This window comes from Diospyros lotus, chromosome 15 (assembly GCF_014633365.1).
Source record: "Diospyros lotus cultivar Yz01 chromosome 15, ASM1463336v1, whole genome shotgun sequence".
Classification (NCBI taxonomy): Eukaryota; Viridiplantae; Streptophyta; class Magnoliopsida; order Ericales; family Ebenaceae; genus Diospyros; species Diospyros lotus.
This window is the reverse complement of record NC_068352.1, coordinates 182192-199314: the sequence shown is the minus strand read 5'-3', so window position 1 is coordinate 199314 and position 17123 is coordinate 182192. Positions and strand designations below refer to the sequence as shown.

Genomic DNA, 17123 nt, shown 5'->3' with positions numbered 1-17123 from the left:
AATCAAATGAAAGGAGAAGGACGTACTCGAAGAAAGGCTGGAGAGTATGGGGCGGAGATCGGGAGAGGAAGTGACAGAGTGGAGAGAGAGAGGAAGCATTTTTCTTAGGGTTTTGTGCAAGTTCGAGTAGGTCCAAACAGTAGGTTTTCAGCTCGGAGAATGTCTTCATTCGAGCTTCATCTTCGTCTTCATCAGAGTTCGTCGGCTTGAAGCCACCCCTTTCTTCCCCAATTTCTTCTTCCATTTGTGGATAGAGATCCATCGCAGCAGAGAGAGAGAGAGAGAGAGAGAGGCGTTCAAGCGGTGAACCGCCAACGCCAAGTCTCTCCTCTGGAACTGGAAGCTTGGGCCCACTTACTTGCGCTCTGTTTGGCCGCCGCCCAATGGTTTGGCAGAAAAGGTTTTTGAAATTTTTTTATTTTAGATCATATTTGATCAATATTTAAAGATTTTATTTATTGTGAAAAACAGAAATAAAATTAAAATTATTCCCTAAAAGTAAAAGAGGAAAACCAATATTCTTGAAACTCTTTGTTTGATTTATTATTTTAATATAAAGTAATTAGGGAGGTGGTTTATATTATGTGTGTGTAAAAAGAATTTAAATAAAAATTTATTAAGTGATGTTTGACGCTAGAGTTTATTTTTTTTTAAATAAAATATTAAGCAAAATAATAATGACAAAATTATTTTAAAAATTAATAATTATTTAGGGGGCATGAGTTTAAATTTTGGTAATATAGTTAATTTTTATTTTGAATCAATATATAAGGGTATTTTAAAAATATATTTTATTGACAAAATTTTATAATATAAAAAATGAGTTAAATTCTTCTTTATAACGGGGTTATGCATGTTACACTAAGGTTAATTTTTTTTTATAATTTTTAGGGAGTTAAATTTAGTTATTTATTATCTTTATTTATTGTCATGAAATCTTTTTAACTCATAATTTTTGCAATAAAAATTGTGTCAAAAGGGACATTTGTCATAAAATTTTCTCTTTACACTGATTTATTTTGAGAATGGAACTTACAAATTATAAGTGAATTGAGGTTATGAGTAGTGTGTGTTAAAACTTAAATTTTGATACATAACTAGGCTTAAGCAGCCTAGTTCATCTCATCATACCTTTGGATTTGATCTTCCCATTGAGATCTTCCAACTGGGAAGAATGGGCTACCAAGCAGCCATGCCAATGCCAATGGGCAATGGCTAATGGCTTCGAGCACAAATCCAGCATCTCAAACAGAACCAAGACATCAATCAAAATCTACAATCAACCAACTCACCCGCCATCTCCCAGCATTAAACCAAAGAAAATCCTCCTTCACTTCAGTAGCCATCCTAGAGTAAGCCTGCCTAGTTGTCGTTGTTCATATCATACAATATATGCATATAAATGGGAAATGGGAACATAAACGCGCGTTTACATATAACAATCGAAGTTGAACAGCAGCAGCCAAACTTTATGAGGACAAGATCAAATCAAAGAACAATATCTTACAGGTGAGGTGAGCTCTGACGCTCTTTATGCAAAGCTCACGATAATCACAACTCAAAATTTCTTGCCAGAACCATCAAGAAGAAAACAGTTCAACCAAGTAACGGTAAATAAATTCAAACCTGCAGCATAATATATCATCCACACTGGTGCACAACAGAGATATACAACGCAGCAAATGAGGGCAGCTGACTAGAATATGTTTTGCCACAACTTTTATGGTTTCCAACTCAGTACATGCAATTCAGCATTTCTATCATCACCAATATGAAACAGAAACCAAACAACTTTCTTCGTCCATCCACCAGAAGCATTATTGAGAGGTACCACCCCTTAGTGCAAGCACAAGATGAAGTACAGAGCCACCCTCGATATTATAATCTTTAGCTGTTTTGTCATCCGCAAGCTGCTTTCCAGCATAAATAAGCCTGCAGATGGTACACATTAAGAATGTTGAAGCACTCTACATTTTTGGCAAATAACCACGCAAAATTTTTGTTAAGTCAAAGAAATTGAAGATTGCGTCCTGTGTGTTAAATTTTCAAGCACAGAGCAAACAAGCAGTTGAGTAATAAATGCAGAAATGGACAGAGCCAATAGCCAGGAGCTAGAGGAACCTTCCCCAGCACCCCCAAAGAACAAAAACCTAAATCCCCTCCTCAATTACCATCACATCCATTACGATCAATTATTATCATGATCATCAACACAAACCTTGATCCCATTAGACAGGTTTGCCTAGAACCCATGTTGGAAATAACCAGCACTTTTACACTGCCTAGTACACTAATTCAATTATTAATTGTATAACGGTGTAAGTGTAAAATTTAATATTTACATCAATTTTGGAGAATTTAAGTTTGAAAAACAAAAACCCTTCTAGATATTATTTACACAAAATATCATTTAAAAGTCATTCCCTGTGAATTGAGCAATTTCCTCAACACTTTTAGTGTTGAAGGTGTTCCTCTTTCTTATGATCAATCCCAAACCCAAATACACGAGGGTTGTGTTAAATAGTCAACAGCTACCTTAAAACTCATTAGATCAAAATATCATGAATTCTAGACAAATGAGAAAACTGCTATGGCATAAACCTCTTAGTGACACACTGCATTGCTTGAGTGCATAAAAAATGAGCAGAGGTTGTTGCATCGATGCCTAGATGTTTTGTCAAATCTGCAAGAGTTACTCAATTTCAGGATGGATGCGAGAAAAGAAGTTAGCCCAAGATCATAGACTAAGAATTGGATAATGGAATATTGGGACCTGATGATTAAGATAAAAAATAATGTATGTGCCTCCAAGGGACAACATGTGTTAGGCAAAAGGCTAAAATGTTGTCATAGTCTAGACATAAACTTTGGCACTCAGGGAAACATTGTGTAAGGAACAAATTGGGGATTATCAAGGACAAAAATTTAGAGCATAGGGTAGTGGATGTAAAGAGGATAGGAGACAGAATTATTGAAGCAAAAGTCAATCTACAAGAAGAGACCATGGATATGATTAGCACAAATGCACGGCAAGTTGGATTAGGAGAAGAGATCAAGACAAAATGTTGGGAAGATTCACAAGTGTTGATGTAATGAATGCCTAAAGGAGAGAAGATCATTATAGGAGGTGATTAAGTGGTCAAGTGGGTAGAGAAGGGATTGGGTATAGGGAGGTACATAGAGGTTATAGATTTGGGGAAAGTAATAATGAGCACAAAACTATTTTAAATTATGCTACAGCATATGAGCTCTAGAGCTAATATTAGGTTTAAGAAATGAGACGAACACTTTGTCAAATATAAAAACAGCTTATCAACTACTCATAAGGACTACTTTCTTATGAGACAAGAGGCCCGTTTATGTCATAAAAATTGTTAAGTTATATCAGGAGAATGCCTACCCCACTCAACATTGGTTTCTAGTCCTTGATTCCATATCAAATATAAAAGGCAGATGATATAAAACGAAGCCCAATAATCCAATGGTGGGATTAAAATGTAACAAGAAGCTATTTTCAAGGAAAAAGTATGTGGTCAAATAGATGGGACCGTAGAAGGAGAAGCAAACCAAATGTGGATTGAGATGGCTATTACTATTTGAAATACGACAAAGACAAAGACAATACTAGGAAGTCAAATGGAAAGCTCCAAATAAAGAAGAGCCTTGATGGTAGAATGAAGAGGTGCAAGAAAAAATCAAAACCAAGAGAGCTTGCTACAAGGCTTTACATCCATGTCATAATGAAGAAAACTTGAAGAGGTATATTTTGGCAAAAAGGGACCCAAAAGAAGACAGGGAACTTGAAACTTTATACCAAGAACTTGACACAAAAGAGGGGGAAAGAAATATATAAGATAGGAATGACATAAAAGACAAAAATCAAAAGGTACTCGTAAATAATGGGGTAATCAAGGAGAGATGGAAGGAATATCTCTTGAAACTATTCAACGAAAGAGAAGAAATGGGTGGCATGTTGGAATGACATGTTCAATAAATGTATTTGTCTGAACAAAATAAAGTAAGCACTGAAAAAGATAAAGAATAATAAAGTAGTTGAACAGAATTATATCTTGATAGAAACACAGAAATGCATAGGAGAAAGGGGGCATTTTTTGGCTAATCAAATTATTTGCTAATCCTTAAGTCAAAAAGGATATCAAACTAATGGAGAGCACTTTAGTGCTTATTTATAAGAACAAATGAAATGTTCAAAGTTGTGAAAATTATGGAGTGATCAAGCTAATGAGAACCATACGAAGAAACTTTGGGAGAGAGTAACCAAGCAAAGGTTAAAGAGAGAAAAAATAAGTTCTTTAGTTGGGGAAAATGTTTTCCAGTTTTCTATTTTCAATTTTCTATAGAATCTTTATTTTTCATTTTTCACAGATAATTTGGACATGTTCAAATATTAGAAGTATAGAAAATTAATTTCCAATCTAGAAAATTGAAACATGCGTGCGTGAGTGTGTTGTCAAGCCTCGAATAGGAAGCTTGGACAATTCTGGTAAGGTCGTAGATCAAAGAGAATATGGAGGGAGAATTTGAAAGAGAGAGAAGGAAAGAGAGGGAAAAGAATATTGAGAGGCAAAGAACCGAATACTTTCATTGATAGTTCCCATCCTTTGTTACAATGCCTTTTACAGGTTGTCACCACTGGCTTATTCAGCATAATCGACTAAGTACAATAGGTATAAGTGGTAACTGCCAAGTACACAAGCTACTATTACTATAGGTTATTACAATTATGTCCTTGGGCTCGTGACAATCTCCTCCCCTTGAAATCTTCCTTGTCCCCAAAGAAGGTAAGTAATTGAGCAGCTCATGGGAACTGTTTCAGTAGCTGGGGAAAGTACTCCCATGTGGTATTCTCCGGGTGTAAATGAGACCATTGTACCAACACTTGAATGAGAGGTGAGGGCCCCTAATGAATTACCCTTCTGTCCAAGATAGCTCATGGCCCCACTACCACTTCTATGTCTTCATTCACTTGCGGTAAGTCAAGGCTGATACTAGCACTAGGTTCCACATACTTCTTTAGGAAAGATACACGGAATACCGAGTGGCTCTCCACTCCCTCTAGCAACTTTAGTTTGTAGGCCACTTTGCCCACCCGTTTAGTTATAGGGAAAGGCCCAAAATACTTTGGACTTAACTTTGATGGGGGTGTGGCAAAAAAAGAATGTTACAGAAACTGTCACGTACCTAGCCACTACATGAGAATATTGTAATAAATAGTAGCTTTTCCGTTTTTCGTTGATTAGAAGAAAAGTTGGCTTGCTAGCAGCATGTGCGGCAAGCTAACTAACGCCTACAAGTGGGAAGGCAAGTTGCTAATTCTAGAAGGGATTTTAGGCAACCGTTTTGACGCATATTCCCAGCTAGACAGTATAACTACCCTGCCTCCACCCAATTGTACTTACTTTGATAATTGAATCAGTATTATTTCCCTCTCAATTCTCTTCCATTCCCTCTCTCTCTCTCTCTAATTTTCCCTCCCAAATTCTCAACTCACTCTTTCTCTTAGTTCCGCGAGTTTCTCTCTTCATCAGAGATAATTCCTCACTGTCAGATTTAGGATCTAACATCTTGGTATCAGAGCAATTCTCGAGCCAACGAAACAGAGCAATAGCGGATGGGATGAGGATGAGGCAAATGGAGATGCAATTGCAACAAGTAGTCACGTCAATGGCGGAGGTCCAAGGTCAAGTGGATACGATAGAAGAGAAGGTTGGGGTGGTGGTAGATCGAAAGCTGGATGCGCTGGCAAAACGGCTCAGGGGAGATATGCGCCTGCAGATCAGAGAGGAGATGCAGGAAGTAAAGGAGCAAGGAAACATGATGTGTGATCAGCTGCAACAGTTTATGTTGATGTTCTCGAGCCAAACTTAGGTGAGAATATCGCCTAACTTTCCACTGAGAGGAGAGAGAGAGATCGGAGCCAATTCTCCCCGGAATTGGTGTTAGTGACCATCGTGCCAGGTCCTCAGGATTGGAAGGAGATCCGGCCACGAAGGAGACTTCATACCGAAGAGGAGACGAAAGGTACCGAATCACTCACAGTAGTCGGGATTTCTAGTACCCAAGCTGGAACTGCCAACATTTGAGGGGACCAAACCTCGATGGTGGGTGCAGAGATGCAAGAAGTTATTTGAAATTCATTAGGTGGCCGAGAGGCAGAGGGTGTCACTAGCCTCGGCCTACCTTGATGATGCAAGGGATGTATGGTTTCAAGGGTGGTCCAGGGTGAGGGAGACTTATAATTGGGAGGATTTTGTACAAGGGCTGTGTGAAAGGTTTGGTAAACGAGTCGGTGGGATGTGGTGCAAGAATTCAATCGTCTGAGACAGGAGGGAATGATGCTGGACTACCAGGCAAAGTTTGAGGAGCTGAAATTCCTAATGCTGAACAAGAACCCCTTCTTGACCGAGGAGTATTTCGTGTCAAGCTTCATAGGGGGACTAAACAATGAATTGAGGACAGCGGTGCAAGCTCTTTGACCAAGGACAATGCAAGAGGCATCAGAAAGGGCCTTCCTACAGGAGATGTCATTTAAAGCGCTGCTTAAGAAGCAAAGAGGACAAAGTAGAGGAGTTATATCTGAAGCAATGCCATATGGGGGAAGGCCTACGAGAAAAGAATTCATGAGGACTGGACAAGGAGTAAGGTATCCCTCGTTACCTTCAGTTTCTCAAAATTATCAAAATAGAGATAAATTGTTGGAACAAAGGAGATTGGCAGGGTTGTGTTTCAAATGTGGAGACAAATATAATGTAAGAAGCAGTTGTTGTTGTTGTTGGAAGGGGGAGAGAAGAGGAGGAAGATATGGCAGTAATGGTTGAGGCATAGGAGGAGGACAACGGGGTCATTTCACTGCATGCCATCAAAGGAGTAGTTAGCAGCAAGATAATAAAAGTAGAGGGTCAAGCACAAGAGGGGACCCTAATGGTGCTGATCGATAGCGAGAGTACTCATAGCTTCATCGACGAGGGTATAGCCAAGAAGATGAAGTACTCTGTTCAGCAAAGTCAATCCAGCTTACCCTGATCCCTTTAGATGTAGACCACCCTTGGAACCAAGGATCAGTCATATCATTGAGATAGGTTGTTGCCTTGTTGTGGCTCAGCCATGTTATGGTATTGAAAGAAATGCCTCACAGCATCGGATCCACCACCTTGGCCTTGATCCATCAAACAACGGTATCTCTAGCCTTGGCATTGGTGTATGGTTACTAGATTGAGGATTGAGATCCCTTACCTGGACGTCCCGTCCAAATCCTTGCACTCCCTCCGACTCAATTCCCCCTAAAGGTCTCGAAAGCTGAATTCGGATTAGCCCTAGATCGAGGAGGGAATTCTGGAGGTAGGCAGAATTGTGGGAGGGACGACATCATGTTAAACATGATCCTTTGCCCAAACTGATCCATTGCATCTCTTTGTCTCTCCAATTCTCATTGCAAATCCTCTCGAGATGCCACCAATTCCTCCCGCATTCCATCTCTGATTGCAGCTACGTCCTCCCTACTCTGAGTGATAACTTTGTGTGTCTGCGTCATACCAAATTCCAGTGCCTCCATCCTAGACTCCAATTGCTTGAGTCTCGTTCCTTCCACCATTGTCTACTCACAATTCACCTTGCTTTCAATCATAGAAACACCGTCGAGGAACAATAACTCTGATACTAAAATGTCAAGCCTCGAATTAGAGGCTTGGACAATTCCGGTAAGGTCGTAGATCATAGAGAATTTGCAGGGAGAATTTGAAAGAGAGAAGGAAAGAGAGGGAAAAGAATATTGAGAGGGAAAGAACCGAATGCTTTCATTGATAGTTCCCATCCTCTGTTACAATGCCTTTTATAGGCTATCACTGCTGGCTTATTAAGCGTAACCGACTAAGTACAATCGGTATAAGCAGTAAACACTAAGTACACAAGTTACTGTTACTGTAGGTTATTACAATTATGCCCTTAGGCTCTAGACATGTGCGTGCGTGCGTGTGTGTGAGAGAGAGAGAGAGAGGGGTTTTTCTTATGTATAACTTATGTTAGAGAAGGAGATTGAACAGATTTCTGTTCAACTTGTGTGTTTTTGTTGTATCATTCAAAAATCATGTCAGCAGTGTATTTAAATTTAAATGTCATATTAAGTCAAAAGGAGAGAGTTTTATTTCTCTCAATCCCTGTGTGGATTATAAATGTATAACAGAAAACATCTTTATAGTAAGTCATACTCGATTTGATTTATACAAAATAAATTATTAGATATTATGTAAATGATTGTTGATTTTCTAATGGTAGATGTATTAAATAATGTTATTTTCTGAGCATGTACATGATGAACTAATGGGATTTTCTTTAAGGAATTAAGAGATAAATGCTAAAATAATTTATGTAAGATTAAGAATATCGCCCAATTTCTTACCTTGAGTGCCAAACCTGATATTCTAATTCATACCCATGTAGTAACTTTTTGTTAATTTTATAGCTTAAGTATTCAAACACTGTTTGCCCCTTCCTGACCAAATTCTTGGCTTTAGATATAAAATGATCCTTAAAAGTGCAAAAAGTGATCTTTTGTATGTTTTTTCCAAACATGGGTGATGTGTCTGTGTGTGTGCACACGCGCCCGTGTGTGTGTGTGTGTGTGTGTGTGTGTGTGTGTGTGTGTGAGAGAGAGAGAGAGAGAGAGAATATGTCACATTTTTAAGAAACTTTTTTGTAAGGTATAAAATTCTTCTTGTTTAGGTATTATTGCAATCCCTTTTTAAAACATATAGCTATAAACTGACAAACAAAAAGTTGGCTTTTTAAGGTCAGCTTTTTCTTTTTTTCCTACCATGTTTTTAAAACCCATGGGTAGAGGTGGTTGGACATCTAAAACTCAGAGATAAGACATACCTCTGCTGCACCGGAGGAATACCTTCCTTCTCCTCAACCCGTTCCTTGATCCGATCAATGGTATCAGTTGGTTCGATATCAATTTCTATTTCTTTTCCAGTTAGAGTCTTCACCTTAATCATAGTTCCTCCCCTAAGCCTCAGTACCAAATGAAGTGTTGACTCCTTTTGAATGTTGTAATCTGCAAGAGTACGGCCATCTTCCAACTGTTTTCCAGCAAAAATCAATCTCTGCTGATCTGGTGGGATACCTTCCTTGTCCTGAAAAAACATGTACTTTTAGGCTCTAGCTAAACATGAAAATAATCCAGACAAATGCCCAGACCCCTTCCAGAGAGACCCAGCTGCAAGGAAAGAAGGGGAGAGGTGAACAACAGGGTGAAATTTATGGCTGGCCACTGATGTGTGTGTGTGTGTATCCCTCTCTTATAAAAAGAGATTTTGCCGTCTTCATGTCATTCAGAATATGGATACTGGAAAAATTCATTCCAAAAGCTAAATACATAAATTGAGTTATAGGAATAAGAACTGTTAGATTGCCATGTTATATAGTATGGTGATACCTAGTAGAAAGAATTGAAGACAAGGAACTTTCAGGTCAAAGATGCAGCAGGGTGTTCAAACTTACACAGTGTGTGTCCAAACAACCAAATTGAAAAAAATCATAGAGCAATTGGATGCTAGCATTCAAATGGCAATCCACAAGGCATTCAAACTGTTCAATTTTTAACTCTCAGTTTGAGTACTTTAAACCTTTTTTTTTTTTTCTTGCAATTTGTGTAGCTCTCCCTTCCATTTCCTTATATGTAAATTATCATTGATATTCACTATATCCAACCAAGAAATGATATCTTTTGAAACCCAAAAAGTATCACACAATAGGTGAACAAACTGATTCTTTGAGCTTGGATTAGCTCTTGAGTTCTTGACTAATGCTTTATGATTGCAAGAACAATATGCCAATTGCAAATAGTATTTAGGTTACATAATAATCTGAGCAAGTAAAGCAATGGTTGTGTTTGACATTCTCATAGGTTGAGCTTTGACAGTCTTTAACATTTGGATGGAATTAAACATTTAAATCTGATAATTGTGTGCTACTTGTTTCAGAGTTTAGAGATAAGAATATTACTGCAGGCACCAAATTCAGGCCACAACTAAAATGTGAATACGGTCACCAATGGAAGGAGAGCATTTAACCACTCACCTAATCACTGGGTGGAATTTTGTTTCTTTATAAATATCATTGGGCAGTTGTGCCTTGAAAATTAGCAAAACTCAAGATCAAGTTTTTTCAGCAATGAGAGATTGATACACTTAAAACATTGGAACCCACAAGATGATTAAATCATCAGTTTTATGCAATAGAATTTTTAATTTTTTTTTCTTTATGTATTTTACTTTTATTCAAAAACAGCCTTTTTGCCAAAGTAAGGGTTCCATAAAACTAATCATATGACCTTCCCCAAAAGCCCGCAATGTAGGAGCCTTGTGCACTAGGTTCGCCTTTATGTATTTCACTTCTATTAAGACTTTTAACAAATCATATGATTTTAAGTGGTATAGAATTTACTGGTAGAATTTATTTTTTCAGCAAACCTATAAACATGGCTTATTGGGATGTTGTGAAATTAGGATTGGTTTATGTTGAATATTGACTTAAGGCTTTTTTTTTTCACTTTCTCCTTTGTTTCCTCTCTTCCCTTTCTCCTCAAATTTTGTCCAATTTCCTACATCTTCCGAATCAAATTTGTAATCAGAATAAGCTTTGATCTATGTTGGTCATCACAAGACCACGATATCACAGAACTAAATCCTTCAAACCAACTTACCACTGCAATTTTTCCACAAAATAATAGGTTTAAATGCAGAAAAAAATTATCCACCAACATCCACCACTGCTTTGTTAGATCATAACCAAAATCCACATCTTCAAGAAAGTTGTTTTCACAATCATCACTAAAAGTTGCTATTGCTAGAGGGTTTGGTGGAACTCCATTCTCTTAACATTGTCAAGACTGATGTTAGAATCGAATGATTCATGATTCGAATTGTACGATTTGACTCGATTCATATCGAAATCGAGTCGAATCTATAGAGTAAATCGAAAACCCTTTATAATCGATCGTGAATCACACGATTCATCCGATTCGTGCGACTTCATCTGCATGTGCGCTTTAATGAAATATTCGTCTGATTTGGCTAATATTGAAGACAAAGAAGATGAAAATGATGAAGATGTTGATGCTCTTGAAGTTGAAGATGAAGATGATTGATAACTAGTGAAGATTACGGACAATGGAGTTTATTAATAGCCAGTTTTTTTTTTTTTCCTAACTTGTTATTTTGAAAGTGGTTTGGTTTGGTGCAATTTGAATTTAAAGGCAACAAGAATATACTTTTGCCTTTTAGTATAATTTTAAACTTCACAAATATATTTAGAAGTATTATTTATCTATTTATATTTAAAAGAATTGATCTTGGTGGACACATTATTTATAGTTGAAATTAAGAATGTGTATCGAATCTTACAATTCGATTCGATTCAATTCTCAATTCACGATTCATAAAATAAGAATTTCAATTATCAATTCGAATCTCGATTTAACAACTATGAACATCAAAACCATGGCTAACTCTAAAGAGAAGATCAATTGTTTCTGTAACAAAAAGGTCAAGTTATAGAGTTGTTTCCTCCCTCTAGAGAAGAGTTAAACTCAACTAGGAAGATAGAAATCAAGATTATAATTATGTTAACAATGTTAGGACTTTACTTATTTAGGAATCTGGAAGATTGGGAGTTTTTAATTTTACCGTTACGTATGTCGGTTATATTATGCCCTATAATAAATTATATGAGAATTCAAGATGTATTAAATTACCATATTAAGAAAGAATAGTACCGGTACGTGTTTCAGCAATTTTGTCAAGCCTATAAATAGAACTTATTTATGTAATCCAAGATTAAGATTTTGAATATAACTAAAAGTTAGGTAGTTTGGAAGAGACTTCAGCAGTCTCCCTCTCCCTCTCCCTCTCCCTCTCCCTCTCCCTCTACCCCTTCCTTTCTTTCTTCTTCATCCATCCTTGTCCCTGCTGCTTGTCTCTTCTTCCTCTCTTCGCTTTCTTTTCTCTTATTCCTCTCTTCTTCCTCTCTGTTGCTTCTCTCTTCCTCCACTCTTCGCTTTCTTCACTTGCTAATCACTAGCCTTTATTTTATTTTATTTTAGTTATTCTTTGGGTTGGGGGAGAACCAGGCGTAGTAAGTAAGTTTAAGCAGGTATCAAAACAAACTATAAACACAAGAACTTAGAAGAATAAGAACCCATTCGTAAGGGAATCAAGATTTGGTCCAACCCCTAGTTCACAATCAAGCATAAGAACCCATACGGAAGGGATAACAGCCCCCATATGGTTGTACGTGTAAAAGCGAAATAAAAGCAACAAGAAACCCAACACATACAACCCTATCCATAAAAAAGACCACACCTAAATCAGGAACACGAGATTCAGCAGAGCCCCCAAATTCGAATCACAGTAAGAACTTAGAAGAATAGTAAGCAATTGGATTTTAAAGAGAAAAATGAAAAGAAATTGATGAAGAAGGACTAAAGCAATAAGCAAAGGCTCGAATTTGTAACCAAAAAAAGAAAGATGAAGAAATCGTAAGCGCTTGAAATTCATACATGTTGAGTGCAAATATATAAAAAGGGATGTAGAATGGAGAGGAAAAGGACCTGAATCTTGGCCTTGACATTGTCGATGGTGTCGCTGCTCTCGACTTCGAGAGTGATGGTCTTTCCAGTTAGGGTTTTGACGAAGACCTGCATGTTGTTGAATTAGAGAGGAGCCCCTGGGAGAGAGGGGAGGAGAGGGATTTGAGGGAGAATATGGGTGTTGTCTATATATATATATATAGAATGGCAAAGTCTAATGGAAATGAAAATGGAGATGGAAAATTATAAATAATATCTTCTTGATGGAATTTTTCTACTAAAATACTATTTAGATATTTTTTGTAATATTTACAAATTAATATAATATAATATATTGATACCCAAATAAAAAATATTAAGAGTGAGCGATAGAAATAGCATTTCTTCTAATGAATTATTTGTGAATATATATATAAATATATTCGTCCTGTGGAATTTGGAAAATTCTGTGACTTCATGGGCCCCACTTTTGTTCCCAATTTATTTGTTTTTGATGGATGGATGGATGCCATCATTTTTTTTTTTTTCTTTTTTGTAAGTTAAGTTGAACAAAATTTGATCAATTTCTTGCAAAGAAAATGATGGAGGGAGAGTGGAGAGATGAAAAACTCATCATTGATTGTTCCTCTTATCAAATCCATCAGGGTTCATTCTTTTTCCTTGATTTTCATTTTTCCTATTCCTTCATTCTTCATAGTTCTTTTTCCCTCTCATTCAAATTCAAATGAGTTATTCTTTAATCTTCTCTGATCAAAATTCTTCTTGATTTGGAATAAGTTCCTCATTCTTCTTCAATCCTCTTTATTTTACTTGGTTATTGATAAGGAAAAGTATTCTTGGATCCATAATTACTCCAATACTCCAAAAATATAGCCATTAGCAACAGTGTCACGTGCCCACTAATGAGATATTCTAATGACGTCATCTTACTCGGGTTTAGAGGAGACACGTGACAGATGTATATCACTATGTCAGCTAGCCTATTACTCGACGAGGATTTTTCGAATTCCTCGGGATCAACTATCTCACTGAAGATCATAGAGATGGAAACTACCCCAAACTCCTCAGAAGTGATTATGGAATCTATACTAGTAAGATCATAGCTCCACGAAGAACGGGATAAGGATCCCGATAACTTGAAAGATGATCCATACCTTAACAGGAGGATAAAAAGAAGAGAACCAACAACAGGTAAGGGATCGATCTCTTTCTCTCTCTCTAAACTATAAATTGCACTTTTTTTGTATTGACGATATTTCAATAATCTGACTTGAACGTCGGAGTCATCCAGGGAGAGCAAGTCCCCTGACTCCATTGTAGGTATCTAGTTCGAGGCGAAAGAATGTGATTGACCATCGCATCATCAATTATTTTTCAATAACTATTTGGTCAATAGGTTTGTTAATCACCAGTGAGGTCGCAACCAACAGCCAAATTTTTTTTTTATATTTAATTTTTTTATTAAATTTACATTTATTTTAACTTAATTAGCCTTAACTAACTTAATTTAATATAATTAAAATTTTGAGTAACATTGTTATAATAGAAGAGGTGTGCCAAAAAAAAAAAAAAAAATCACGAGAACTCCTACATTGTAGTCAATTTTAAAGAAAACAGGTATCATTAAAAGAATATTAAATTACGATGAGATGGGCATCAAATTTATCTTATTAAATAAATACGAATCCTTACCATATTCATGTAAATATTGTCAATGATATATAGAAAAGTTTATAAAGTTAATCATGAACATATAAGAATATAGATATAAAAGAATATTTTTTATGTTTCAATTATAATGAATATTTTTTATTTTGTGGGTGGTATTGGGTGGTATCTTAGTATTTTTAAACTTTGGTTAGTACCAATTCGTACCAGACTATACAATCTGTAATACTCAAAATTGATATACTCAAGTGTAATTATTATTGGGGCAAAAGTGTAATTTTTTAAAGTTATGGGGCTAAAGTATAATTTTTAAAAACTTAAAGAACCTATGGACAAAGGGTCAAAATGATAAAAGGAAGAAATATAGGGACCAAAATATAAAGTAGGTGTAAAACTTGCAAGTCATTGGTAGTCATAATGTGGCTGCTGGTAGGGACATCAAATCGACATCCGAGAGATTGGTTAAGGCCATTATGGCCTAAAAGGGAAGGTCCAAGGTAAGAGAGCCACCTAATTGGCCAAAAAATGCCGAAAATGCCTATAAATAGCCAAGTTTTTGGCCAAAGTTTTGACTGATTTTTAGTTGAAAAATTTGAGCATTTTGGGAGAATTTGAGGGATAATGATAAAGGGGTTTTAATCTCCAATGGAATAAGAAAACTTTTAGAAAATTTGAGAGATTTTGGTGTAGGTTTGAAGGTATTTCGAATGCTCACTGAAAAATTGAGTATCGTCCAAGACAAAGATTAATTGACCAAATCGAGGATGTTTTGGTCGATTTTTCGAGCCATGAGTGATTATTTTATGTTCAGAAGGAATAATAAAGCAAAATAAAATAAGAAAATAAGATGTTTGAAGTAAAAATCAGTAGTCCGCGGCAAGATGACCACTGGAGAAGACTACCGACTTTTGAGCTCGTGGGAACGCGTACAAGGCACATGGGTGCGGGCGCGTGCAAGGAGCATGAGGTAAGGGAAAAAGTGAAAAATAGAGAAAAATTAAGGAAGAATTAGGAAATTTAACTTTATTAATTTTTCTTAAAATTTGGTCAAGAAAAATATCAGAGGTACGAGTCTCAAGGTAGGGCACGAATTTTGAGAAAGCTTAAACAGCTAAATCAAGATGAGTAATTTTTTTTAAAAAATTATATGTGATATGTTTTGCCTAAATTAAGAGTGAATTTCATAAGGGTTTGCCAAAATATATGTGATTTATGAGCACATTGTCATATATATGCATGTTATGTTGCCTTGAAAATTGTGATATTGCATTGGACATGAAATTATTGGCATATCAATAATTGTGTTGACTATGATGGGATGAGATATTACCCTAGTATCGTGACTTGCATTTCCCTAAGTTAGTTTTACTGGAATGACCATAAAAATATCTTGTGCTGTGTATGTTTGTCGGGGTAACTGTCGAGAGTTCCGTGACGAGGCTACAATGTTAAAGAAAGTTGCTATAGGGTGTTGATTCATTCATGTCAATGTATTATACATTGATGAAAATTATTTTAAAACTCTCACTTAGAATATTTATATTCTAATTTGGACTTTGCCCTTAAAATATTCAAACATTTCAAATAGAACGAATAATGGGAAAGAAAAGGAAAGGAAATTGCTGAGATGTGATTGTATTGGTAGTCATATAATAGTCTATACCCATGCTAGGACAAGTTGTGAAAATCTTAATAATAGGTGATATGTTATAGTTATTATATGTTGATTTGTCTGTCGGATATTGTAATTTTTATGGTTATTGAGAACAATATTATACGGTTTGAATTCATTTACAATTATGATATCCCATCAGATTTTGATTTTGCTTCCGCAAATATTTAATTTATCATTCCTTAATTTATCATTTGGAATGCTAAATATATATATTTTAGGGGATTTTAAATACAGTGTGTTAGGGGTTTTGAGATAGTTATTGAAAAAAAAAATCTCCGAAATAGTGACACGTCTTGGGAGAGCAAGTTGTTACACGGTCAATGTGGAAGAACTTTTATAAATTGTATATGTTTGATTATTTTCTCTTCTTTTTTTTTTTTGAATTTGTTGTTTGTTTTTAATTAGTAAGTCATGGTTCATGGATAATATAACTCATGTTTATGTTTTTTGTTGTTTGTTTTTTATTTTATATGTTTGTTTTATTTTTTATGTTTATGTTTATATTTAACTCTCTATATTATTTTTTTATTTTGTATTTCTCTTGCATTTCCATTTCATACTTTTTCAAAAAGGTCGTTTTCTAATTACAATTTCATGTTGTATCCATTTCATGTTTTCATTTCTATGCACTCTATGTCGTAATTAGGCTTTTCTTGCCCTTTATTTGGGCTACTCAACCATGATATCGCAATCTTGATCTTGATCACATAGGGCTAGTTAGGAGATTTTTTTTTTTTTTAAATTAGTATTGGGAAGAACTCGATTCTTGAATACCTTTCATTGTTGTCCACATGATGGTACGAATTACCTAATCTTACTTCCTTATTTTGAATGTATTGCTGCAAGCATTGTTGTTAAAATTTCGATTCAACGCATATGATTTTAAGTGTTGGAGACCCTCAAATGATTCAAATCACATGCAAAATTGGAATTGGGATTTAAATTAGTAAAATTGTGATTAAAATGAGTTTAGATTTTGCACTTATTGGAGGCTTAGAGACGAAAGTACCCCAGCTTTTCTTTTCCTTCAATTCTGTCTCCAAACTTGACCAAATTGATTAAGTACCCTAGCTTCTAGTAATTTCTTTCACACGCACAATCGAGGGCTTCCACAAAACATAAACCTTTATCCCTCTATCTCTTTTATTCCTTCTGTCACCATTATCCTTTGTT

General features: G+C 35.9%; 2 protein-coding genes across 3 annotated transcripts in view; both read right to left on the bottom strand.

The window, feature by feature from the left end:
* Positions 1 to 336, bottom strand: part of LOC127791774 (uncharacterized) — a 30363-nt gene extending 30027 nt beyond the window's left edge. Inside the window, exon 1 of one of the 2 annotated variants that reach the window (XM_052321807.1) lies at positions 27 to 336. In XM_052321807.1, the coding sequence (XP_052177767.1) occupies positions 27 to 262 (236 nt within the window). In that variant the 5' untranslated portion in view covers positions 263 to 336. The remainder of the gene's footprint in view (positions 1 to 26) is intronic. The other variant, XM_052321809.1, reaches the window with a different exon arrangement.
* A 1259-nt stretch (positions 337 to 1595) lies between these two features.
* LOC127792488 (ubiquitin-NEDD8-like protein RUB2) lies at positions 1596 to 12795 on the bottom strand. Its single transcript, XM_052322988.1, has 3 exons — positions 12629 to 12795; positions 8893 to 9152; positions 1596 to 1932 (listed from the first exon to the last, which is right to left on the bottom strand). Exons 1-3 carry the CDS (start codon positions 12719 to 12721, stop codon positions 1818 to 1820), a joined length of 468 nt encoding a protein of 155 aa, XP_052178948.1. The 5' UTR covers positions 12722 to 12795; the 3' UTR covers positions 1596 to 1817.
* Positions 12796 to 17123: the final 4328 nt, after the last annotated feature.

What these genes read in the sequence shown, in the direction of transcription:
- LOC127792488 (XM_052322988.1), bottom strand. Translation starts at nt 12,721, where the DNA reads ATGCAGGTCTTCGTCAAAACCCTAACTGGAAAGACCATCACTCTCGAA. An exon ending in ATGTCAAGGCCAAGATTCAG is followed by an intron (nt 9,153 to 12,628) that starts GTCCTTTTCCTC and finishes ATGTTTTTTCAG; the next exon opens with GACAAGGAAGGTATCCCACC. An exon ending in ATTCCTCCGGTGCAGCAGAG is followed by an intron (nt 1,933 to 8,892) that starts GTATGTCTTATC and finishes TACCATCTGCAG; the next exon opens with GCTTATTTATGCTGGAAAGC.